The sequence below is a fragment of the Sander vitreus genome, chromosome 18, assembly GCF_031162955.1.
Source record: "Sander vitreus isolate 19-12246 chromosome 18, sanVit1, whole genome shotgun sequence".
In the NCBI taxonomy this organism is placed as follows: Eukaryota; Metazoa; Chordata; class Actinopteri; order Perciformes; family Percidae; genus Sander; species Sander vitreus.
Genome location: NC_135872.1, coordinates 25,191,516 through 25,218,893, shown reverse-complemented (window position 1 = coordinate 25,218,893; position 27,378 = coordinate 25,191,516). Strand labels below are relative to the sequence as shown.

The following is a 27,378-nucleotide window of genomic DNA, read 5'->3' as shown; positions in this document are numbered from 1 at the left end:
TTTCATACATGTTTTCTTTCTATAGTCAAAGATGCACATAGGCTGTTAATTTAGGGCTGTCATGATATCAGATTTTCACTACACGATTATTGTGGCCAAAATAATTCATGATGACCATATTATTGAAATATATGAATAATATGAATATTATGAACAAAAAATAAATAGTAAGTAAGTAAGTAAATAGTCAAATTCATCTTTCTTTTTTTAAAGATACATTTTTTTTTTGGCATTTTAGGCCTTTATTCGATAGGACAGCTTAGACATGAAAGGGGAGAAGGAGGGGGAATAACATGCAGTAAAGGGCTGCAGGTCGAAACCGAACCCGCGGATGCTGTGGCGAGAACTGAGCTTTGTCTCTCTTAACTATATTCCAAATTGCTAAAAACATCACTGTCATGGGCACCTGGTTGGCTCACCTGGTAGAACAGGTGCCCATATACAGAGGCCCAGTCCTCGACGCAGCGGCTCAGGGTTTGGGTCATGGGCTCCTGGTTGGCTCACCTGGTAGAGCAGGTGCCCATATACAGAGGCCCAGTCCTCGACGCAGCGGCTCAGGGTTTGGGTCCGACCTGCGGCCATTTGCTCCATGTCTTCCCCCTCTCTCGCCCCCCTTTCCTGTCTACAGCTGTCCTGTCTATTAAAGGCTTAAATGCCCAAAATATTATCACGGTCATGAAAAAACTCCATTAAAACCCTAAAAAAAACCTTAGTGGTTGCTTAGCCCTGTGTTGTACACACCAGGTTAACTGATGAGATCTTATCAGATCAGGGTGAGATCCGTACAAACAAAGTTCATACAATTGCCATAAGCAGCTCCCCCTGATTCCAACTCCATCTGATTCAGAAACTCCTTACGCTGTTAGACAATCACACAAGCAAATCATTCTAGGATGACTAAGACCTTTTTTTATTCCCGATAGAAATAAGGTCAAAACCATTAAGACAAAACCAAAGTTCTAATAAACCGGAGTTATCCTTTAAGAATTAAATGCAAAGAAGTTCACAGGCTACTGTATGTTGCCTTAAAATAAAACCCGGAAGACAAACGCAAACATTGATATTGTGAATAGATATTTATGACTATATGTATTGCATTAACATGAAAGTCCCTCCAGCAAACATCAGGTCGCAAAGACATTTTCCCGTCTAGATTGGATTGGTAAAGAATGGGAAGAATAGAATAGAAATATGAGTGAGGAGCAGAGGAGAAAGTGGGGGAATGGTGAAATTGGTTTTTTGTTACAAATGAAGACATACAACGACTGGACTACTTACTTTACCAGTGTTTTTCAGGTTTGCCTCAGTGAAGTGGATTTACATGTAGTGCCATTGCCCGTCCATGCCCATGTTCATGCCCATGCTACCCATTGGCCCTGGAATGAGGAGTAAAAACAAAACCAACAAGATAACAGACTACTCAGAATCTGGTAGAACTCTTACAGACCACTATTATTTACAGCTGCTAGCAAGCAAAAGTGTATGTACTAGTTTCAGCTTTGATGCTAACATAGAGGATAAAAGTGCCTTTATCACAAAGTTAAAGGTGGTATAAATACAATTCTAACTTGTTCTTTAGATATCATGTGAACAAGTATTGTATGTAGCAAAGCGTCTGTGTCTGTTATTTTACTTTAAGGAACAATTTCATCTCCGTTTCCAGTACAAATACAGGTTTAGTCTAGTTTAACAAAGACTGGAAGCAGGGGCAAACAGATGAAGAAGAGAGATCGGAAAGACCGGAGATGTTTGTAGACATTGTGGCAAACTCAAACATTTCAAGCATCAGCAATGTAACTTATGGAATGAACAAGTTTGTTCCTGAAAATAGCCTTGTCCCAAATAGCTAGCTGTTAGCTATGCGGCACAACTATGTGTTGCAGGTGTATTGCTCAGGACCCAAGGAAGCGCAGTGTCGTGTATGAGGTCGTTTGGATTCAGTTCTTGAGAAAGTTGCAAGCAGCAATACTGGAGGCCCGTTCAGGAACATTTTCAATAGGCACTACATTTCATCATTCATTAAAAGTCATTTAAAAAAAAGTATATTTGCATTATGTCATAGTGAATCTTGCAACTCTGAAACTAAGGCACAAAGTCTGGTAGGAAACTATCTTTATAGGTAATTCTGAGTTCTGTAAAAATCCTTGAAAATAAACAACCTAATCAGATTTGTTTTATTTGTATGTTTAATGTGCCGTTTCACTGATTAATTAAAATCAGTTTCTCTTTATGAAACACTGTAGCTGGTTTCTGTCTATTCTTTGACCTTCTCCACTTTTCTCCAAGACTATTGGGCCAAAACACATCAGCCAAAGCACAACTTACCCTCAGAGTGATCACACCAACATGCTTCTTAAAACAGAGGAAGGATTGTTTCCACGCACTAAGTGTGGTTATTCTACAAACTGCTTTCCTAGACAACTGTAAGCGAGGATGATTAGGTTTAACTTGCACTTTCAGACAAATCATTGTAGTAAAGCTTTGATTTTTAGAAGGTCTTATGATCAACATTTGAAATGACCAATCACAAACTGTTGCCTTATGGTGATGCTATACAGAAACAGACATACATAACAATATATAAATCCTACATGGCACATTACTGTATGAAAAAAAGTGCTTAAAAGAGCGCTTTCAGCATTCCTCTCTTTTAATTGTTTAAAACTCACAACCAGAAAATGATTATAGAGATTTTGCCCTTGATGGTTCAATAAAGAATGAGAGATTGCTCACCTCCAGGTCGGAGACCCATGTGCTGCTGCCCATCAAGAACAAATCCTCCCATTGGCTGGCCATCCGGACTGTAAGCTGTTCCCTGACTCACTGTGAGAGCAGAAGAAAGATTGTCAGAGTGAGCAACCCAGAGTTCTACAATCACTTGCTGTTAACCCAAACATGCTGCACACAAAGCCACCTCCTCATTCTTCACCTCCTTCATGCAATCCATACTCCAAAAGCCTTATGGTTGGCTCCTCTGATATATAATCTTTCTCACTTTTCATACTGTCTTTAACTCCTGTCTCTGTAGCTGCAAAAAGTGATATTAGTAAGGCAGTACAGTTTGCATTTAGTTTCACCTGATCATTTGATAGAATGGAAGAAACTGTTTAGTACACTGAACACTAAATAAACTGCAGTTTTACCTGCTCTGTTGGACTGGTCAATCATAGGCTGGACTATTCTCCTCCTTGCATTGATAAACCTGGAAAAAAAAGAGCAATATCATATGAACTATTTGATAAACAGGCAAAAGAGTGAAGATAAAGCATGAATGAAAAAACTAATTCTGCTTCCACACCTAGTATGTACCAAAATCATTTTTTTTTTTTTTTTTAATAGTTTAGCATTCCTGACCTTGGAATATGTGATAAAATATAAACTTAAGGGTCAATTTCTTGTTTTTTTTCTGGGCTGTTGACAGTATTCCGCAGCCTTTTTAGTTAACTAAAGAAGGTGAAATAATCTAAGTAAGCTTTGAGTTACAATAGTACAAAGATTTTTCAAGTCTAAATCTGTTGTGCAGATTATATAAGGGAATCAACTAGATCATTAGTAAAATTAGTAAAAACAGAGCTCCGAATTTTTCTGAAAATGCTGAAAACAAAAAAGAAAAAGTATTGTCACATTAGAAAATGTTTATTCTTACATTTTTTGTCCCACCCTGACCTGTTCCCTGACCTGGTCTACTTGTAATTCTTTCAAAAGAAAGATGCCCCATTCATCATCTAAAATATCTGGCATTTACAAAAACTGTCAATTTTATTGAGCAGCTTTCGAAGAACTCAACCCCTGTGTCTCCAGGGTCTAAAATAATAATGTAGTTTATTCTTATCGACATAATCTGAGGCGTTGGGAGAAAGTCCTATTTTATTGATTTGGGTTTAGCCCTGTAGCCTTAGGCTGTGATGAGGCTAACTGCTTTGCCAATGTTTTGCCATTAATACATCCACCAAACAGACTTATTATATATATTATATATTTATTGTACACTGTTTTAAATAAACCAATGAATGATTAAAAATGATAAACTTTGGTGTCTCTCCTTAAATCTAAATAATGCCATATGCCATAGCATGTTACCACTTGTACAACTGTTTATTTACAGACTGTAACAAAATTTCTTAATTATCTATGTATGTAAAATAAGCAAATACAAAAACAATTAAAGCTGCAAGCAGCATTGGACGGGCCCTCGTGCCTCTGCATGCATCAGGGTTACTGGCGGACGCCACTCCTTGCACTCAGACACTGCAAATCGTCACCAATGAAAACTGAACTCCCTGCTGAGTTCAATGATACCTCACACAAACTACCTCATACAGTTCATTAGCTGTGAAAGAGGGCGTGGCCAAAGCATAGGGGTTGTGGCAAACCTTTACCAATAAAAAAAGGAAGTCTCTGCTGAGTTCATTGATACCTCACATAAGACTCTACCTTAAACGGGTCACCAGTTATAAAAGGGGGCGTGGCTTAAGCATAGGGGCGCGGGCCAAACCATCACAAATGAATAAGGAACTCTCTGTTGAGTTCAATGATACCTCACACAAGACTCTACGTCATACATACGTTCATTAGCTGTGAAATGGGGTATGGCCTAAGCATAGAGGGCGGGCCAAACCATGACCAATGAAAACGGAACTCTCTGTTGAGTTCAATGATTCCTCACACAATAGTGTACAAGAAACGGGTCACCAGTTGTGAAAGGGGCGTGGCTTAAACATAGGGGGCGGGACAAACATGACCAATGACAAACAAACTCTCTGCTGAATTCAATGATACCTCACACAAGACTCTACATCAAACGGGTCATTAGTTATGAAAAGGGGTGTGGCTAACGCATAGGAGGCGGGTCAAACATCACCAATCAAAAAGGAACTCTCTGCTGAGTTCAATGATACCTCACACAAGACTCTACCTTAAACTGTTCAAAAGCCATACAAGGGGGCGTGGTCTGAGTACATGGGCGTGGTTAAAGTATAGTTTCATGTAAATCAGATGATGTTTGTCATATAAGGCTGATTTCCTGTTGCCAGCGGGGGGGCGCTATGACCAAAAGTCAATATTGGCCTGTATATGTCCTCAGGCCTGGACTCTTGTTGATTGTGGGAAATTTCAAACAGATATGACAATGTACACTGTAGTTACAGCCACTTTCTCGTTCATCGCTAAACAGTCAAAATGGCCGCCACGCCTTTTTAATAACTTTTCATCTTTAAGGTGTTGCAATGGTACAGACCAAATTTGAAGTCCATCGGATGAAATCTCTAGGAGTAGGTCGTTAAAGTATAGCACCTTGACTTTTAGGTCTACTTCCTGTTGCCACTAGGGGGCGCTATGACTTTGAGCCAATATCGGCATGTATATTTCGTCAGGATTAGACTCTTATGAATCCTGAAAAGTTTCGAGCCAACTGGACAATGTACACTCAAGTTTACACCCACTTCCTGTTTCGATGGCGAAGTGACAAAATGGCCGCCCCGCCACGGCCATGCCCTATGACGAAAAGTTTTTCTTTTAATAATATTTCATCTTTAACGTCTTAAGATGGCACAGACCAAATTTGAAGTCGATCGGATGAAATCTCTAGGAGGAGTTCGTTAAAGTACGACATGTGCTAATTTTGAACATTCAATTCAAAATGGCGGACTTCCTGGCTCCCATGACCTTTTTTGTACGTCTTGACATGCTACATATGTGTACGCGCTTGCAGTGCACAGTAGTGCTGCTTGGGTTTAATATGTATAAACTCAACACAAATAAACTGATGGATGAACATCAAACAGTTGAATTACTTTCATACTGAAAAAGGGCTAAATCATGAGCCAAGATCCTAAATTATAAGGAGCTCATCTTTTATATCATTTTAAGCAGCTGTTTGAACATCTATTTTTGATGGCCACGCTAAATCCGACAAAATATGTTTGTTTGGTTTGACTTAATTATGACTCCATGACTCATAGTCAAGACTAAGGTTTAAGATCTAAAGTCAAGTAAAATGTATTTCTAAAATGTATTTTACATACCAAAGAGACAGATTGTGCGTGTACACGTGGATATGAGAGCAGTCAAATCTGACATTAGAGTGACTTACCAGTTGTTCACTTGAAGGATGGTGAGGCCTGTGTCTTGTGCTAGCTGCTTTTTCTGTTCCTCTGAGGGGTATGGGTGCTGTGAGTGACAAAAGTATAGAACATTCAATTAATAAATGTCAAGGCTTGAGACAAAAACAGCTGGCTTTCATTTAGGGGCATATAGGGCCAATTTGACTTTTAGTGCAGGCTCTTGTACTATAAAGTAAAACTCCCACTGAGGAAGTGTAATCATATTCTGTGCTGGCTCTCCCACTCCTGGAAGTGAGTGCACAAGTTGGAAAAACAAAGGCTGACCACAGTTTGGCCCCGTAAACACTTCATGCCAAAAGTGCGTGCCATTGTGTGACAGTATTTGACATTATTTCACATTGTTTGACGACCGATCGGGTGGGATATAAAGAGGGACAATGGTGGCTTTTGTTTGGGGCCTCGATAAGGTTAGGTCCCCTGTCCCCCCTTAACCCCTCCCCGTCTTGCTCCATCTCCTTGTCCTTGATTCCTTCACTGGCTCTGTGTGTGAAAGTGTGTGTGTGTGTGTGTGTGTGTGTGTGTGTGTGTGTGTGTGTGTGTGTGTGTGTGTGTGTGTGTGTGTGTGTGTGTGTGTGTGTGTGACAGTAAGATGAGGGCGGCAGATGGTAGACAGAGGTGATCCTTGTACCCCTTGAGCAGGGTCGCGGGACAGTCCCCATTCTGCTGCTGTCAGCCGCCTCCTGTGGTCATCGGTGAAGGATGAGCTTCCAAGCACTTCATTTTTAAACTGCCTTTCAGGCTAAGTGTGTACACACACACATACACACACACACACACAGCCACATATATAACAATAGTGACACCAGGTGCAAAAATGCACACACAAATGTTGATATGGATACACACACACATACAACAGACAAGTGACAGATTACTCTAAACTTTGCCCTTACATCAAAGCTCTATATCACAGACAAACAAAAGAAAAATAAATCCCTCCTGTCCATCCCTCTACAGTCTCCATTTCACATGTGACCAAACTCCATGACATGATGTTCACCAGAGGGAGTCTTGTGTTGATTCAGTAAATGATCACTCAAAGAAAACCATGTATTGATCCCTCTTTTATTACAGGCTAAAAAATCATCAACCAAAAGATCAATGATCTAATTTTGTCCCACAGTCCATTCTTACTATTAGCTCACAAATTAGCTTAAAATCTATTTTTAGTAAAGTGTTTAAAAGAAGGCTAGTTTGTAATTTGTATGTTATAACTTATTTTCTAATATGCTACTGTTTGAATCCACGGTTGTATTATGTTAACGTATGAATCTATCGCCTCACTGCCAGATCCTAATTGCCAATTGGATGGAAATTATCATTGGACCAATTGGATGTCAATCTTGATTGGTTAGGGAGGACGTCCTCTCTTGCAGCATCACATTACGTGTTTTGACCAATAACAGATGAGCATGAAAAAAATTAAGTACATTTACAGTTTTTCTCAATTGCTTTGGCACATTTACTGAAACAAACTTACAATTTTCAAAACTCTAAGTACAATCCTTACACCACGTGGTACATTCAGCACATCACTCTAAGTAAGCTGCTAAAGGTGATTACTCAATCAAAATAATGAACTCCTGTTTCAAATGTAAATAAATCCATCAATGAATAAATCATTGCCATCAAAACAAAAGGTTCCTTTATCATTGCTAAGACCAAGACAGTCAAAATGCAAAACATCTTGTCAAATGACAGTGTACTCTAACAGGGTGATAATTACCCTCTGTAATATTGTCCAGTTGCTAACATTGTATATTCAGGCAGCTGAATAGTATTGATGTCAGCCATGGCCCACACTATACTTGCTCAATATATGTACTGTACACACCAGTCAACCACAAATACACAAAGGAAGCTTGTTCAGAAAAAAAGATATACAACAGCAAAATTATCAGGAACTGAAAAAAAAAAAATATTCAGAAAATGTATCAACCTCAAGAGTCATCCAATCTCTCCACTCTTTCTGGCCAACATTTTATCGACATCACACCTGATATCCTCCATTGCAATGCACGAGGGAAAAACTTTTGGTTATGCCACCCCCTACAACAATCTGCTGTGATATCCTCACCTGTCACCTGTTTGCATTTGGTTGCTCTAAATTTAGAGGAAATTGAATTGTTCCCCATATAGCCAAATTCTATTAATCTAAAAACGTTTACAACAAAACCACATACCTATTATGTATCTAATATATATGTGACAGGTTATTGTGATTGTTGGTTGCTCTATTTTGCATGTATAGGGATTTACACAAAACATGTTTATAATTGCATTTGATAATAATATGATTCCATAGCAAATTAATGCAAACTATTTTGATCTGCAAGGCTTACTCAATGCATTTTGTGCCAAAGCAATGACAAATGACGACTGACCTAATGTTCATATACGTAAATAGTCATATAGTTTGACAAAGTTTAATAGTCATTCGACCATTGTGCTAAAGCGATTGAGAAAAACTGTAAACGCTAATAGTGTCACAAATCACATTGAAAACACAAGATGGCGGCAGTGCCCTGATGACATCAGATTTCAGACGTTCATTCAATATTCTCATTCTTCAGACTACTTACTTTTATGGGCGAAGCACAAATAACCAGGAAAAATTATCAAAACAACAACTGTGCTAGGCAAAACTTTAAAATCATCTTGGTTAGATTATTGCAATTTATTATATTCAGGGTGAAGCCAAAAAACAATCTCACGCTTTCAGCTAGTACAAAACAAAGCTGCTTGGCTTTTAACAAATACTTGAAGACAAGATCATATCACTACAGCCTATTTTGGTCAGCAGTAAGTTTTAGGGTTAATTTTAAGATTTTACTGATTACGTTTAAAGCACTTCATGGTCACAGATGCAGGAACAGTTACGACCAGGCTAATGGTCCAATAATGAATAATATAATGAATTAAAACCTTTCACAGCTGCTTTCTCTATAGCTTCCACAGAAGGGGATCTTTTAAGGGTCTTCCAAACGGACAACAAAAGCAGGAGGCTACAGCTAGTTGTGGATAGAAACACCCCCCCTCCCAACGGCCTACCAGCGGGCCTCACACTGCAACGTCTGACAAAACATAATCCCGCTCTTTTCACACCCTCAACGACTGATGAATGCTTGATCGCTTGGGTGTTGCAATAGGCCTTTCAGAGGCCAAAGTCCCCTTGCACACTTTTCATAGACACATCCTGCCATGGCAAACACTTGTGCTTAACAAATTAGGCCTGAAAGGGAATGGGGAACAGAGAGGGGATAATTCAATTATCCTCCTTTTTCATCTTTTTTTCAAATCTAAAGGTGCGCTTTGGAAAGGAAGGGATTACTCCGAGTACAGGAGCTGTATGGGCCTTTTACAAACTAAACAACTGAGGCACAGCGCTGTGGAGTAAGGTCTGGCTACACCACAGATATATTCTGGGATATGAGAAAAAAACGCTCTGGGCTGTCTGCATTTCTGTAAACCAATCACAATTGTCTTGTGGCACTATGCTTCGGAGGCAGCAACGGTGGCTCTGCAAAATAGTCTCAGGAAGAAACTTGTTTTAAGGGAACATTTGCGTCCTGCAAAAGTTTGACATCTATTAAAAGCCACAGCTAGATGTTGCTTTGAAAAGCAATTTAACAGGATCCATGGTAAATTCCCTTACCGTAAGGTGCTGGAAGAGCCATGCTCTCATTATATTTGTTGCTACTTTGGGGAAAATGCCTCGTTTCTTCTGCCTTTTCTTGTCTTGGTCATCCTCGTCTCCTGTGCCTGGTGATGCCAGGCTGTTGTCGAGAGCATCTCCTGCAATCAGAGACAAGAGGAGTGACGTTAGCTTTAGTGTGGCCCTCATTCTCCTCCGTGAAAATGTGCCGCTAAAGGGCAGACAGAGGAAGGTTTTTCCTATGTGGCACAGCAGCACAAGATTCTTGCTTTCACCTCGCTTGACTCCCTGGCCATTGGATAATGAAGAGGAGTTTTGTAGTGTGGGAGCTCAATAAAAACAAGAGCTATTAATTCAATCCAAGCCACGCGTTTGACATGCGGTAATGACTGCAGGAGCTGTGTGCCTGAAATAAAATAATGAACGTTCAAACTGCTGTCGGACTCAGTGCTATGTACTGATATTTATATGTGACCACTGTATGAAATAAGACTAAACGTTTTCTTATAACTAAAAAGAGGATAACAAAACAAAAACCTAGCCTGTGAATGAAGTATGAACCCAATAACATCAAACCTTGGGCTGTTTGAAGTAGGAAACATGCCGTTCATTTGGGGTACTGAGGCAGAATGTAGGGGGTGTAAATGGGTGGGTTTCCATGTGTTCATTGATTGACTCCCCCCCGACTTACAACAGCAGTGTTGGATTTCATATCAGGCTATGGATCCTGCCATTACCAGCATCCCCGCTTGATTCCAGCAGGAAGCTGCCATGGATCATGGCAAGAAGCTTCCTTTCAGCCCCTGGTAGATACCTCACTCCATTTGCAACAACAAGGGGCCATCCGCTGCCTCTCCCTCTTTGCCATTAATTGTGCATCACGCGAGATGATTTACTTTTAACAGTGGTGGTTATTTTTCTTGCCCTTGAGGCAGAGAAGCCTTGAAAGCTTGCCTGGAGGGCATGTGAATAATGCATCTGAGTGACTCCTCCCCCGAGGCGTGACAGGAACCCTACTTTTCTTAAGATTTGCACTAGCATGTCTTTTTGTTTTTAGAGATGCATCAATCAAATGCGCCTATATGAGCCATATTCATGCATAAATATTTCAGCTAATGAATATTGACATTAAAAAGGATGTGTTCTTCGGTCGTAGGCTCTGGGGGTTGTGGGATTTTTGACGGATGGTGTCCAGCTCTGTGTCACAGTCAGAGTACAGGGTTCACACTGCCTTTGTTCACTACTTTTCACTGTGTTTAGTCTTACACCTCTCTTCAGCCTGTCGATTAAATCACATCTTTCTAGGCAAATGTTACCTCAGATGGTGGAAAGTTCGAGATCAAGAATAGGCATGTCATCTTCCTTCCAAACCACAATGACAATTCAGTCTAATTATCAGTCTATAGTAATCTAGCAAAATTAACATCAATAATTTAAAAGAAAATGTATGACTATTTTTCAAGACCTACTTGATATAACTGATAAGACTGGTGCATCTCTATTAAAGAAAAAGAGCAAGTCTATTTAATATAAAATGAGAAATCAAAGAGCAGCTTTAATAATAAACAAAGACTTGAGTTTTATATTTGAGTGGTACTGTAGTATTTTAAAGCATCAGATTATGAAGCTACAGTTCAAAAATAAAAAAAAAGTTAGAGAGAAAGACAGAGTGAGAAAGAAAGACAAAAAAAAGAGGAAAAGAGGACTCGCTCTGCCTAATTATATCTAAGTAAGGCACACTGTTCTCCCCCTCAAACCCCATCCTTGACACCCCACCCTAGTCCACCTCCTCTGCTCTCCTCATCCCTCTTTCTTCTGCTCCAGAGAGGGGAAAGCCGCAGGGCAGATCTTCTGCTACACTAATCGTTACTGACTGTTCCCCGGCAACTCGGCCAATCTAACCAGTGTGTGACGGTGCAGTCTCAAAGTCATACACCCGTGCAAGTCTCCCATGCCCCCGCCCCCTCTTGTCTCTTTCTTTGCCTGCCAGTGTCTGCGCAGTAGATGAGAGGGGGTAGATGGAGGGCAATACCGCAGGGGTGGCTGGAGTATTGCCCTGGGGCTAAGAAGAAACACACACACACACACACACACACACACACACACACACACACACACACACACACAAAACAGCACCCTAAGATATAAAGAGTCTTCCTTTCTAGCCCCTTCTACCTCTGCTGCTCAATTACGTGTTGTTAGAGACTTATACCTATGTAAACTATTTAGGACATTCCAACTCAGCCTTAACTGTTTATTTTTCGTTTCTATTATGCTCCTTCCTGCATTCACACACTGCAGAAATCTCCATCTTTGCAACATTTGCCTAAGGTGGTAGTATAACATTGGAAGCTGGACCAAATACTATACCTAGCCTCTTACTTAGAGAGATTTGTGGCGTACAGAAAGTTATAGTACCAATCATTTTGTATGTATACAGTCTCCTTCATTACTGTTGTATTATTTTTAATTTCATTTAGTCATTGATTAAATACTTATTGATGTATTCTGTATTCTAATTATCAATTTCCCCAATACTGTTAATGCACATGTAATGTAGTTTTATTTTCTCTCTCATCTCCTCCTCCATAGCCTCTGCTTTCTGTAACTTTAATGCTGTTGATGTAGTCGGTGGATGACGTTTTCATAAGACAGTGCAGAGCAGCTAGCAGAGCAGAGCAGCTAGCAGCTAGCAGAACTGATTGCAACTCTCCCAGCAGCTGGTTTTGCATCAGTGATGCAAAACCAGTGCCTGTCTAATGAGTTGAGCAGGGCGTGATCCATCATCAGTGACACTTTGGGGCTCCTCCCCTTATTAGACATGATACACATCTCTAAATGGAGTAGTCTGGAAGGTTTCCAAGACATGACTAATCCTGCATGTGAGAAAGTGAACATGACAATTAGAAGCTGTTGATGGGAGATTCAACTCTTTAAGCTGTTTGAAGGTGACCATTTGCAGTTGTAATTTATGACATTAATGGTGAAGTGCACCTGACTCAAGTAGGCTACAGCCTAGTACGTAAAAATGTAATTTGGGCAAACGTGAAAACACAGCAGGCTTGTCAGCTTTTAGCACAATATCAATCAATATTTTACCTAAGAAGCCATCCTTTTTTGGTTTTAAAAGATTGGTTCGTAAAATAACAATTAAAAAATATAGATTTTCTCACTTAAAGGTGGAGTCAACCATTCTGGAGAAAGATTGTTGATATTTGAGCTCAACACCCAAACAAATACATCCTTCATGTAAGTGCTCCTTCAGTAGCTTTGCCCCCCAAAGTCATTGCCAAGGGAATGCAATCAGTACTTATTCAGTGTGTTGTCACATTAAGCCAAACACTGGTTTAGTGATGTTGGATATATAGTAATTTATAATGTAAACAATGCCATTGAATGGATGTGGGCAGTGTAACATTTGCTGTTACCAATTGATAGATTGTCATTTGCCTCATATACGATGATGGAATGCACAGAGTCAAGAGGTTACTGTTTTTTGTATTTTTTTTTTTTTTACCAATGACCAATATGAAGAACAGTGTTGACGGTTAATTCATTATAATAACATGTTTTACTTTTTCCAGTAGCGCATTCTATAACCAATTACTATTTTAATGCCAGTAATTAGCAGCAAACACTTTTTATATGTTCTTAGTATATTATTTGCAAAAACTGCACTGGATGAAGCAGCATACTCAAACAAGGGCACAAAGTGTAGCATTGTTATGACAATTTTCACATCATGAGTACACCTATTTTAACACACACACACACACACACACACACACACACACACACACACACACACACACGCTAATGTGATTGTCTAAAGACTATTTGTGTATTCATCAACATGTTCATTAGCTTTGTCGTCAAGGTAATAGGGTGCTGTCATTTTTGTATTTGAATACTGCATTAACTGCAATGCTTTTTCTTTTTTACAGTGATTACATTTCATCAAATGTATTGAATTATTTTCCTAGATTATAGTCCAATAAATCTATAATCTATAATGTCTGCCTTGATTAATTGTGTGAATAACATTCAATGATCTTTAGTGAGGTTAAAGTTTCTGTGATTTTTCAAGAGTTTTTTAAAGAGGTCTTCAAGCTTTTAGCTTCCTACTTTTACCAGACAGCAGCAACAGGAGGGTCATTAACAAAACAAAAGATGTTGCCTAAACATCATTGCTACACATAGGGGAGGTGCAAAATGTTTTCTATTCAACCTAATCTCTAACCCACTTATGGAAAAGGGAAGAGATAGCATTAAGTTTGGATTGATTTCAGATGTCAAACTTACAGAAGCATATTGCTGTATGGCAAGAAAATGGTATCAGTATTACATTATAACATGAAACGTTTGCTGTTATAACAACATGCTTTTCACGTTATAACCTGAAACCTTCGACCTTCGATTAAAAAGTAACTGAATCTGATTTGCACTTTCATTCATCAGTGTTTCATTCTGCAGCAGCAGTGAATTGCAGTGATGTACAGCTGTAAGTCCAGTTTCACTTGCAATAACACATCTGCAATAACAGAAGGACAGTTGGATGTCTGTCAAACTGACACTGTTGTCGCCACATGACGCTCACTTTTCATTGGCCAAACTCAACTGCCACGGCCCTTGAAAGGACCGTCATCTGGCGGTGCCTGTATTCGGCTCAAAGTCACCTGTTGGCAGCTAACAACAACTACCAATTGCCTCTAATATGACGGAGCTCTGTAGCTGGCGTCCTGGTGCTCTGTAGCGGCCTAACACAACTACCAACTTTTGCTTGGCATCATGGAGCTCTGTAGCCGGCGTCACGTGACCAGCCTGCAGTCACCTAGTTTCGTAGAATATCATACGAAATGTGCATACATTACATTTACATAGATGTTACATTTGTAGATACCTCTAGAGATACATAAAAAAAAATTAACTATTTGTAATCCAGGTGAATCGACCCTCAAATAGTAAAATATGCACAATTTTCGGAACACAAAATAAAAAATGTGATCATTTGTTATCAAGTAAACAATTATTTTTTTCTGTGAGAGCAGAAATCCAGCATTTATCTCTTTCGCTTCCCTTTGTAAAATATTTCTGACATCCAAAGCATGACAGATGCTAAAGAGAGAGTAGCCCACAGTCACAGTGAAGCTGTGATGTCACTGGCATGTCAACACGTCTACCTCACCACATTCCTGACTTCAGACTCCAGGCTTTTGATGTGACAAAAAGATGCAACCTGTTCCTCACACTCATTTTCTCAACACAAGTGTGCAGGATATGTCTGCGTCACTCCCACTGCCTTTTGTTTTATTTGGGTCTTTGTGATGGACATTCAAGCTTCCCCTTGTCCTCCCCCTTTCAAACATCCCTTGGAGAGCTCAGCCCCTTTTGCTGTAGCCAACAGCATTCCCCCTGGGGGTTGAGCTAAAGAGAGCCCCTGCATATCACACAGCTTACAAGGCAACAACCAAAACCTGAGGAGCTTCCAGAGGTGGAGGCAGCCATGACACAAACCACCAGCCACATATTGTATGGATCATCTACCTGTGGTTAGCCAGGGCTGGAAGCCACATCACAACCACTTTAGTGACAGCTAATTTTAAAAGGTTTCATCAGACCATGGAAGCATTACTAATGACATCTCACTATCATGAGGACCACACAATCACTTCCTGTGTTCTATTGGATTGTCATTCAATTTTAAACTTTCCTAATCATTCTGGAGTTTTGAAAACCTAATGATCATCTTTGTCATTTGTAATTTCTCTATCTATGTTTGATCTGACTTTCTGTTGTTGCACTCAGTCACAATGTTATAGTCTTTGAATCACTTTGAATAGGGTTCTGTCTATAGCCCAACCTGGAGGATACTTCCACAAGATTTTAAATTGAATTCTTCTATTGTGTTTGGGATAAATTCATATAGACAAATTGTAATAAATAACTAAATGAATAAGATTTGTAGCAAAGCATATTCTCTTCTCATTTTGCTCAACAAGGTAACATATTTCGCTTTGCAGCTGTGAAAATCCTTTCATCATTTATCATAAGTAGACAATGCCTCATCAAAATAATTGTATTGCATCAATTTGGCAACAACAGAAACTTTGAGTTTTTGGAAAGAATGTGTCCCTACATATTTACTGCTGACACTTTCCCTGTTATTCCTACAATGTTTGGTTACTTTTATCCAGCTAAAAGCACTTTAGCTTAAAGACTGTGATCTTGGTTAAACATAAAACAAACAAACCAGATTGGCTGATTTTTCAATTTTGAAACATTTTCCCTCTGATTTAAAGACGTCTGTTTCGCCATGTAAATCTATAGGGAAAAGTATTTTTGGGCTCCATGGCATCACGTGGCGGACATGGAAGTTGTAATTCCACTGTTTGGCCGCTATGTCCAATTGGCTTCAAAGCACAGCGTTATTTCCATTGACAGTGAACATAATCCAGGAAGCAGTTACCGTAATTCCTTTCAATTAAAAGCCGAGCCTCTGATAGTGTGGATAATCTAAGTGCCTTTCATATAATATTAGGTAAAAATAAAATTCAAGTTCATCGTAATGTACATTTCTACCAATTTAATTTAACAGATTCAACAATATATTCATGCTTTTTTTCCACACTTTGTTTTTCTGGATTATGGTACTCATGTAAAGTATTATTGTCCTACTGGTATTTTAGTCAATGCGGCTGTATGTGTTGCTCAGCCAAGTGTAGTTTGTAGTAACATACAGGTACCAATAGATGGCAGTAGCTACATTGGATGTAACACGGGTCTCATTTAGTGCTAGCAGAGAATTTAAAGTATGCAAAGGAAAACTCGGGTGAAAAAGCTGCAAGACATTTCGACATTGACCCCAGGAGGATCCGATACTGGAAGAAACAGAAGGATGAGTTGACAAGATTAGCCGACAAGAGCAGAGAACAGCTAGCTAGCTGGAAGTGGGAGGAAAAAAGTTAGCCTGGAGCTAGAAACAAATAGAGCTGCCGTCTGTAACGTTAATCAGATACTGGTGTGCTGCAAACACGCAACTACTGTATGCTCTTATTGTAATCTACCAGCAATACCATAGTATCTGTATTTGAAATAAATACCCGGTACATTTACAGGGTTCAAATTGACACAATGGTGGTGTTTGATTAATTCTGACCCAAATTGCTTTGTCGCCCTTCTGGCTGTTGTTGTGGTGATATTTTTGCAAATATTTCTTAATGAATGAACTCTGTCCACTGGAATGCTATGGCTTTTCATTTAAAACAGTTTATTTAAAACAATTATACCTATCAAACAGATGGAATTAGAAATAAAGGCCTGCCTCTAACAAAAGCCTGCTTCAAATTAAAAGCCTGGTACCTTCTGCAGTTCAGGTAAATAAAGGCCCCGGTTTTTATTTGAGGAATTACGGTATGTCTCGTCCAAAATGTTATGGCAAGGCAAATTAGTAGGGTATACTTTTATGTTGTAGCAGACAGGGTTCAACTGTGATATTTCCTGAAGTTTAAAATATCAACAGTGAGGAAACGTTGTGGAATTGCAGGTGATAGTTGGGCAAAGGCACACAATTTGGGAGAAGGAGCACAACCTGGTAGGCTGGTGTTAGAAAGATCAAGATCAATCTTTTTATTAGTCTATAAAAACTAATGCAGAATAGTTGCATATGAACATAATCTTAAAAGGAAAATTGAATTGAATGTAAAATTGAATTGAATTTAATCTGAAATGAACATGAAACGCCATTAACTGTCCTTACTATCCTTTCAGGTCGTGTGTTTGACTCTTCACTGGCATGAGAATAGATTGGAAACAAGGCAGAAAGGCCCGGGCAGAAGCAACAGGTAGCATGCAGCAGATCCTGCAGCAGCAGCCACAGCTCTGATCATTCTGCCTTCTTCCTTTCCTTTGTTCCTCATACATAAAGTACTCTGTCCTTACATCCCTACAGGGGGCATTCTGCACTCCCATCCCCTATGCATTCTCTCCCAGGTCAAAAGGGCATGGACCTTGGGTTTTCCCCCACTGATGTTTAAAAATAGCTTAGAGAAAAGAAGCTATTTACGCTGTGGCCTTTCTTAGCTCGTCTCAACATACAATTTCTGGATACTTAATGGTTGAATTAAGAGTTACAAAACAATCATTTCATGCTGTGTGTATCTCAGGTGAAGTTGAGAAGCAAATATCATTTTTAAGAGTCTTTTTCTGATTGTCTCTTTATCCTGTTAATTTCTCTTGTCTTGCAAAGCATCCTCCTATTGTTCTCAGCAAAGGTCTGGTCCTTGATGCCTAATGTGCAGAGGGTGGAAAGTTGCTTTGAATTCCATTCTATTTTTACTGTGCCCAAAGGGGAGAAAAACAAAAACAAGCCATAAAACCCTTATAGCCTCCAATTAGCACATCAGAAATCACATTAAGTGCAGGAACACCAGGGGACCACAAGAAGGACAAGGGCTAGATGGCATCAGAGCAGATAATAACAGTAGACAACTAGAGTAAACTCAGATGATCACTTTATCAGCGCTAAGTGACCTGTAATTGAGAACACACACTGACCGTAAAAGTGAGGAACCACAGTTACATTGGAAAATCAACCTTAAATGCCCTATGTACATTGTTTATTGTATATTTTATTTACTGTCAACAAATTTGTTGTTGTCAAGTTTGTCAATGTGTTTGTCATTTGTTGTGAGTTTGTCTCTTAAAGGTACAATATGTAATATTTCCGCATTAAAATGTTTAAAATGCGGCTAAAAAACGACTATAGGCCTACCTATGTTATTTATTTTGTTTAGTTGTGTACTATACCAAATGTTTTTAACAATTTTCAAACCCAGAGAAATCTTTAATTTTTTTTTAATGACACGGGATGTTTTTTTAGTCGCCTGTCAGTGGCGTCCTTTAGTTACTCCTCTAGTTACTAGAACACAGATGATACATTCCAGAGTAATTGTAAATTATACAATGTCACAGAAAGAGTTAGAATGAGATGAATACATGTTACTAAATGTTATCGTGAATGAAACTTGAATGGGTAAACTCGTCCCTGAACAGATGCATTCTAATCGGCGATGGTGTTTAACAATGAAAACTACAACTCCCATAATTCCATGTTTAATCAAGCCTGTAGCCAGGGCGTGCCCCTGGCTACAATCTCAAAATGGTGTGTACCATTTTGCTACAGTTTCCTGGTTGAATGACATTTTTCCTTGGAACGGTGTGAAACAGCTTTGAGATACAGTATGTTTTCTCTCGTTTGGTGGGTGTGTCTGTTGTATATTGGCTGTGTCACAGGTGATATCCAATCAGCAGAGACGTGGTAATAAAAAAGCAGAGCACTTGGCATACGGTGTTCGCACCCCCATTTCAGTTTTAAAAAACATGTTGCAACGTTTCTTCAGGGTTGAACGTGGCCCAGGATTCACCATGCATTTTTTCTATGTGGCACACCACTACGTTGCTAAAACTCCAAGCTTCAAAGGAAAAGATATTAAGGACATGACCTCACTGTCCTTAGTGATAGCTACAGTCTCTGTACTGTCTCTAAATACTTTCAAACTTTCCTACCATGTCGGTAGCACTCAGCCCAAAGCCCTCATGGCTCACAAATATATAGTTAATTTAAAAACCAAACTGCTTAGTAATTCACTGAAGCAACTGGTTTTTAGCAAACATTACTCAGAATAACAGAAGAAATTTGTTGGGCACATTTTTCATTTGCAAATTGATGCATAAAAGGGTAACAGTTAAGGGGTAAATACCTGCAAGAGCAGTCCTCACTAAACTGAGATTATCTGTTTTCATCAAGCAATTAAAACAACATGATTAGATTAAATACATGAATGAACTTTCTTGAAAGGATCCCCCTCAGTCACCAGTGCCCATGCCTCAGAAAGGGGTCACAAGAAAGTCAAAGCTTTGATTTGAAAAAGGAAGCAGGAGGCCTGCGAGTGCTCTTACCAAGTTCACTGGTGTTGTCGCCACTCTGAGAGACATGTCCTCCGCTGGACGGTCCCGGGGTGCCGACAGAGGGCATGGAGTGGGTGTCATCCATGTCTCTCCAGGATGCGGGGTTCTGAAAAGGTAAGGAAGAGGTCCGCAAACCAGGGGACAGGAAATAAGGAAACAGAGGAGAAGATGAGAGGAGAGAGGAAAAAATAGATGAGAAAGATCCAGTAGGTCCAGTATGAGGTCCATTAAGCAAATTCACAAAGACACAAAGACAGCTGCGTGGCATGATTAGCAGAGTAAGGCAGCAACCAAGTAGTAAAAAATGTGATCAAGAACAATTACCATTCTGTCCAAGAGGGAGATTTAAATATAGTTGCAACAAGACTAGCAGCAGAAGTTTAGAAGACAGTTTAGTAACCCTGCAGCATGTGGACCCTCCTGTGTCCTGGCTGTTACTATGACCTGTGTTGGGAGGAAACCCTGTATTTATTGGGCCGATTGGCCTGGCCACTCAGACAGCCACAAGACCAAACCAAACAGCAGAGCTCCCTCTTCAGCCTCTCTGCGTCAGCTGTTTGCCGGATGGTGATTAGATGAAGAGCTCAACAGATGACAACAAGAAGCGCTGGGACAATGGCCCAGTGTGAATAAGGCCTCTCAATGATGGCCCCTCTTTTCTTATCCGGCCACCCAATAATTACAACTCCTAAGTACACACAGCTACATAAAGAGGCGCCATGTGTGTCCACGTTTATCAAGCTAATGAAGGTCTTATTTCCAACATCCCATCTGTTAAAACCCAATTAAAAGGAATGGAGGATAGTGTATAGCCAAGGACCCACATGTGTATGAGATGTACACAGATGAAGAGAATTCTACCAAACATTATGCACACATGCATGTTTGCCTTATACAGTTTCTCTTTTACTTTCATGGTTTTCCAGACCAGCAGCAAATTAGGGTAAAGACCAATATCAAAATGTACACAAACTTTGTTTTTCCCAACATGGCAAATATTGTGACTGAAGGGATGTTTGTTCAGCAAAATCAGGTCAAACTGGTTATTATTGATTATTATAAACCATTTCTGCCAGCTATTGTAACAAAGAAGACAATTACCTACAGACTCATGACTGATGTTCCAGAGAAACCAGAGCAGTCTAGCTTAAGGAGGATTTAGGACAACTGTGGATAAACAGTTACTGTAACTTTTCAGGTACAGTACATATAAGTTTAACTCCCACTCTGCCACATAGATCTTTAAATTAGACACAGGCTTAATTTGGAAGTAAATTCTATAGAACTGACTTTTGGTTTTGGGTTTAATTTAGGGATTAAAGAGATCTGTAAAATCTGCAGGTGGCCTCTGCTTTTAAAGTGCTGAGCATGTATAGTAACATCGTTTTTTTGATTCAGACCACGTATCTTTGTTACATGTCATCTCTCTCCCATCAATTCTTAACCTATTACTCTCCAATAAAGGCATTAAATGCATAATATCGCATCGCCTGATGTTGATACAAAGTTTTTACTGAACCAGTGTGATAGGTGTCAATAAAGCGTTCATGAAATATTAGTGCTGTCAATCGATTACATTTTCTTAATCACGATTAATCATTGAATTTCTATAGTTAATCGCATGTTTTATCACATGATTAAAATTCTATTATTTTGCATTTCAGAATTGTTTTTAAGTACATATTAACAATGGAAAGCAATTCTTACCAGTGTATCTTGATTGGGAATCAAATGAATGCAAAGAAAATGACTTTATGAACTTGATTTTAAGATTTGTATTTGTTTATTATATATTTAATCAAGTCACACATTTGAATCTAGAGTCAATATTAGGGTTGGGTATTGTTTGGTTTGGATACCGGTGCTAAAGCGGTACTTTTAAAACGGTGCCTGAACCAATACTTTTTAAGAAAGTTTAAAAAAAAGAAGGGTACTAAACAGTTGGCAACATTAAAGAATGACTTGTTTATTGCTAAGGCCATATCGTCAAAATTAAATGTTTAATAATAATTTAATCACTATAACAATGACTTATTTCACTAGTAAATAGCTGTTGAATGACAAAAACAACCACTAGATGGGAAAAGGGCATTTAACAACAACTGTGAATGCACCACGAGGCTGTAAATGACCAGTTCCATTGAACGCACCGTCTATGTTTTTCGACAACGGCAGCTGCAGATTGTTACATCCCGGTGTCGGAATCCTCTACAGTGAAATACAGACAAACTTTACACCGTTTAGTGTTAGCTGTCAGCATTGTAACCGTGTTTAATCCAGCTACTAGCTAGCGGTAGGCTAACGTTAGCTGCTGTCGAGTATAGTGTTAACTAGCGTCATGTGCAGCAATGTTTCTGTTGCCTGTAACGTCTGTTTCAGAGCATCCGAGAGAAGTGCAGGCATATCAGTGGCACCAGAATGAGGCACCGAAATCTGCGTTGCTATTCCTGCAGCAGCAGGATGTGTTACGAGGAAGTACGGCAACATAGTAGCCTGTTAGGCACGATGCAAAGCCGAGTGAAGTGAAAATAAATTAATAAATGGCGGCATGCGATTAATACGATTAAAAAAAATTAACGCATTATGCTCGGCCCTTAATCGCAACGCAATTAACGCGTTAATGCTGACAGCCCTATGAAATATACATGTCACATGATGGTCTAAATGTAATTTTAGATGATGATTTTAAGAATAGAAAACTGTGGCTTTTTGTGATGAGGAAATGGTCATAATATATTTACCAAATATCAGTACACATTAAAAAAACAATTCCGTCTTAATTTTAAGATGTACTTATTTTTATTTATTTATTTATATTTTTCAAAAATTATGACAATAGAGATATGTGTAGCTATGTTCACTGTGCAGTTTCCTTTGGTTATGGAATATCAAAGAAGAAAAAAATGACAACAATAATGAAGAATTCTTGAACCTGATGAAATAAAATCGTGCTGCCAGATATCCACTTCCTTTTAGAAAATACAATGTTAGGTCTCAATAGACAACATTTTTCAACTGGGATTTTTTTTGCAGGGAGCAAAGGGTTAGACATCAGGTGCTTTCAGTCCAAACTATGAGCCTTTACAGTGTCAATGGAATGCAAAAAACACAACCAGTCTAACAAACAAAACCAAATGTCTGTTTTTTACCCTCCTGTTGTCCTTGGGTCAAATTTGACCCATTTTCAAAAAGTTTCTACATCAGAAATGTGTTTCTTTCAACCAAATTTTCAACAAAAAAAAGTAACGTAGATGGATCACTACAACGCTCTTCACAAGTAAAATAAATGATCAGTTCGCTACTTTCATTGAATTTGGGTGTTTTATTCAATTTTATAGCATTTGAAAAAAAAGAGATAAAAGAACGCTGAAAAAAGTGACAAAAATGTCAGAAAAGGCTTCAAAAATGCAGGAAAAATCCCACAAAAATGTCAAAAGGCGCAGAAAAAAGTTGATAAAAACATCAGAAAACGTGACAAAAAAACTTGGATAAAAGTGACAAAAACGTCAAAATGTCGACCCTGAAAAACAAAAAGTTGCATGGTCGACGGGAAGACAACACAAGGGTTAAATGTAGACATACGTGTAAACTCATGCACACTCATTTTAGCCCTTGTCAATGATAAACAGATAGTGGTACACTCAGTGGTAAACTTGCATGTACGTTACACAGCTGTGCATGTCTTTGTACCCAGAGGAAAGAAGCACATCCATTATGCAGCAGTCATTAGGAAGGCATTACAGCAGGAGAGTGTCCTGTCATATTAACTGGTGGCCTCACACACAACACACACACAAACACGTCAACTTTGTTTTGTGGCTTAATGCAGAAGGAAGAATATTAAGAATTGCATTCTCAAGAACAAAGATGTTCATGAAGTTATTGAAGTCAATGCTGATATTTTTCACAAAAGCTGCAGACAATATTTTGAGCCAGTAGTCACATTTGAAAAGTTTACAGTCAAAATATTAAAGGATGCACTCTTAGCAAGATAAAAATGACACTAAAAACATTTCAGATAGGGTTTATCAGCCTTTTATGGCCCATGATCGCCTTGAAATCTATTATACCGAATTTAGGATTTGTTTTCAACCTGTATACTTTATATTATATCAAAAATCTATTTATAAATTTTTAAAAATCTTCCATGAACCCATCTGTAGCAATGAAGCTCCTTAATGTTAATAATAAGATAATAAGAGTAGTCGATCCATGGGACCCATTGGAACACATAATTGAAGTACAGATGGTAAAACTAAATGTCAGTTTACAGTCTACAATTCATGAAGGAACTTCCATCATATCCAAAGGGAATAATAGTTAACTGCTTTCTCGTTTTCAACACACAGCCAATTAATTTGTTGTAGCAATGTGTCAATAAAGCAATACTCCAACACTGCTGCTTCTACACTGTAACGCTGAACCACTAGAAACATCTGAACTTGCTTTTTTGTAAATGAACACAGGTGCCAAAAATAGGAAGAGACAGTGTAAAGTTCACAGCAGGGGGGCAGCCTGACAAAGAGCCCCTGCACTCTAGCTATAATAATCCTGTTGGCTGAGAAATACCAGGCTGAGAGGGACTGAAGCCCAAAACCAACACAGTACAGCTGCACTTTGTTATGAAGATCACCATCATCATGTCTGACTACCTTCATATCAAATCAATAGATAAATAAGTAACAAAGTCTAATTTGCAGGCAAAATATGATTTAAACATATCTCAATGGCCCATATTGTGATTATTCTCAAAAGGGCTGTTTCTCTCTATATTAAGATATAGAGAGAAACAGCCCTTTTGAGAATAATCAGTCTTCCGCTGGGGCTATGTACAGCACCATTAACAGGACTGACGCCATCAAAGCAAACAACAGCAGCCTTTGGTTTCATTAATGCTACCAAAAACTCACCAAACCCAAAGACCTTTCATCCTGTTTTATGAGATTCATCAGATCATTTTAAAGGTCTTATGTTAAAAGGCTAAAGGAATTCAACTCTAACATCCTTTCAGATTCACTATGTGCACTGCCAGTAAAAAAATCTTTTTAAATGGCTCCTGTTGAGAAATGCATTGGTCTACAGTAGTTATTCTCAAACCTTTTGCCTTATGAAGCCTTAAAATAAGCAATGTCTTCTTGCAAGTCACATGTTTAATTTGAATTATTCTCTTCTCAGATTGTTTTATCTGAATTGTTTTTTATAGAGATAAGTTTTTTTTTGAAGCAAAACATGTTTTATAAAAGTTATTGTACCCCTTAGCTGGGCCCCAAACCTCAGTTTGATAACTAGTGGTCTACAGCATACAGCAGCTTTTATCCACTTTTGTGGGTTAACAACAGATGTATGTTAACTTTTCAATAATGGGAATAAACGCAGGACTCTTCAAGCAACTCTCTGAGTTCTTAAATTAAAATAAAATAATTCTTCTGGTAATCAATTAAAGTTTTTTTTTATGAATTTAGAGCAGGCAGGTGACTCACATGATCTGCGAGGTTGGTGGAGGATCCGGAGAGGTCGTCGAAGTCCGACTTGCAGATGTCTCGGTCCTCTATGACCAAGTCGATAGGCATTTTGCCTTTTAGGCAGCTGATGTACCGATGGCAGAAGTTATCACAGAGCTCATGAACCTGCAAAATCCAGTCTTTCATTTAGATTCTCAGAATTTTTGCTGAGCACCAGAATAATAAATAAAATAATAATAATAATCAGTGTTGTTTAAATACAGTGTTGGTAAAAGGTGTGGATTAGATTTGGCATTGAGGCATCAAAAAAATAAAAAATAAAAAATAAATATATATATATATTACCTTTTCTAATTCCAGGAGATGAAATCGTAGGACTTGAATCGCTTGAATCATCTAAAAAATACATGATACCAGAACATGACATGGTTTTAGAGACACCCATTGTGCTATAATCATAATGACTGTGTGCATTTGCTAATAAACAACATAATACAAATATTACTTTTGTTTTATTACAAAAAAGAAGAAATGTGGCATTAAGGTAGGTTGCCCTGTGCAGGCAGAGAGAAAAAACATTACAGAAAAGAAAAAAAAGTGGAGAATTAAATGAGAAAGAAAGAAGTGCTCACCAAGTTATCTAGCTCTGGGTTGGAAGAAAATAAAGGTTTCTCTGCGCGGATCTAAAGAGGGAAAGAAAATGCTTCAGTTGGTGTTTTACTGCTTCTTACACACGTGCCATTGCTTCTTATTCAAATTGGCTCCCTTACTTTCAGTGTATTCAATTCAGTACACGTTTGTGATTCTACCTGTTTTGCAAATACGGCTATGTCTTCATTGAAGGAGTCGGAGGAGCAAACGTCTCCTCCCGCAACCCCGGGCTCCCTGGGCGTGCAGGTCGCCAGCTCGCACTTCTCAAACACCAGAGCCAACAGTGGAAATAAAGGGTGGCTGCAACACAGGCAAAGACAGGCCCATTTTATTCTATAGCCATTGTTAGGCCTGTACATGAACTATTGCCTATTCAGTAGGCTATCAAAGCGGCAGATAACATTTTAAATTAAGCTGGTGAGTTTAACAAAAGTACACCTCTTTTTAATCTACGACAAATATTTGCTTATTGCTACTTAACTGAAAGGGAACAAACGCGCCGCTTCAGTATTTTTGTTTATGTTTCCAATGCAAACAACTTGTTAAGAGATTTTAATCAATTCTCCATGCTACTGAGGTATTTCGTCTCGTTTCAAGCAGCAGCAGCAGCAGCAAAAAAAACAATCATGCCATGAGCAGATTATATTATTAATAATAAGGTTTTTAAAAAGAAAGACAAATGCAAGATTTTTTAACGGAATATTTATCTTTCTGTTTAAAAACTCGTATCCATACCCGTAGATTTGGTCCTTGTCTCTCTTTAGTGCGTCGTTGACGGCGCTGCCCATACTGCTGGGCATGATGTTGTGCGGCGCGTGGGCTCCATAGTGCTGCGTCGGGTGCGGAGGCGGCCCGTGGTTCAGGTGGTGGACCTGGGGCAGGGGCCGGGGGGCGTGCGGGTCTCCGTACATGGAGGTGGGGACTCCGACTCCGTCCATCGCGCCTCCGTAAAGAGCCAGCTCATCGTACTGGGGTGAAATTTGAAGATGACATTAGGGCATGTGTCGAGAGGACAAGCGGAGTAGAGAATTAATAAGCGGAAAACCTGGGACAATTATATTGTTATAATGTGTTTGTTGTATTCAGTAGGACAATGTAGGCATCCGACCTTTATACTTTATAGTTTAAAACCACGGCTACTTAATTAGCTTTTTTTTCCATAAGAATTCAGATCATATAATTTGCATGTAGCCTATGTAATAATAACTTGTGCAAGTCTCGCACTCTGTTCTTGCTATAGCATCACCTTTTATTTAGAAAAACTAACGTTCACGTAACCTTCATCAAGAGTATCCTTTCTTCAAAGAACAATCAAAATTCAACAATAATCTGTTAAATTAGATTTACCCTTTGCGACATCTTCGTGCGCAATTTCCAGACGTGTACAGAAAAGTTAGGTGTTGATGAGTAGGAAAATCGATGACTTTTACATCCAAAGGGAATTATAATCCTGCTCTGTTCTGTGCCATGGGGTAAATCAATAATGACTGAAATCAATGCAAAGTGATAAAAAAAAAAAAAG

General features: G+C 38.9%; 1 protein-coding gene across 2 annotated transcripts; it reads right to left on the bottom strand.

Moving 5' to 3' along the window:
• Positions 1-1,317: 1,317 nt before the first annotated feature.
• meis2b (Meis homeobox 2b) lies at positions 1,318-26,836 on the bottom strand. Of its 2 annotated transcripts, XM_078274645.1 has the most exons (12): positions 26,592-26,830; positions 26,015-26,156; positions 25,838-25,888; positions 25,551-25,601; positions 25,224-25,370; positions 19,735-19,849; positions 9,778-9,917; positions 6,092-6,168; positions 3,133-3,202; positions 2,959-2,972; positions 2,734-2,819; positions 1,318-1,376 (listed from the first exon to the last, which is right to left on the bottom strand). In XM_078274645.1, the coding sequence occupies exons 1-12, from the start codon at positions 26,792-26,794 to the stop codon at positions 1,318-1,320; spliced, it is 1,155 nt and encodes a 384-aa protein (XP_078130771.1). In that variant the 5' UTR covers positions 26,795-26,830. The 2 variants fall into 2 exon arrangements, with proteins under 2 accessions (XP_078130771.1, XP_078130772.1); XM_078274646.1 differs by lacking the exon at positions 2,959-2,972 and having other exon boundaries at positions 2,734-2,823; positions 3,144-3,202; positions 26,592-26,836.
• Positions 26,837-27,378: the final 542 nt, after the last annotated feature.

Coding starts and splice junctions, on each gene's coding strand:
- meis2b (XM_078274645.1), bottom strand. CDS start 26,794: ATGGACGGAGTCGGAGTCCCCACCTCCATGTACGGAGACCCGCACGCC. Junction 25,602..25,837: donor ACCCAGAGCTAGATAACTTG/GTGAGCACTTCT, acceptor TGTATTTTTTAG/ATGATTCAAGCGATTCAAGT. Junction 1,377..2,733: donor CATGGGTCTCCGACCTGGAG/GTGAGCAATCTC, acceptor TCCTCATTCCAG/GGCCAATGGGTAGCATGGGC.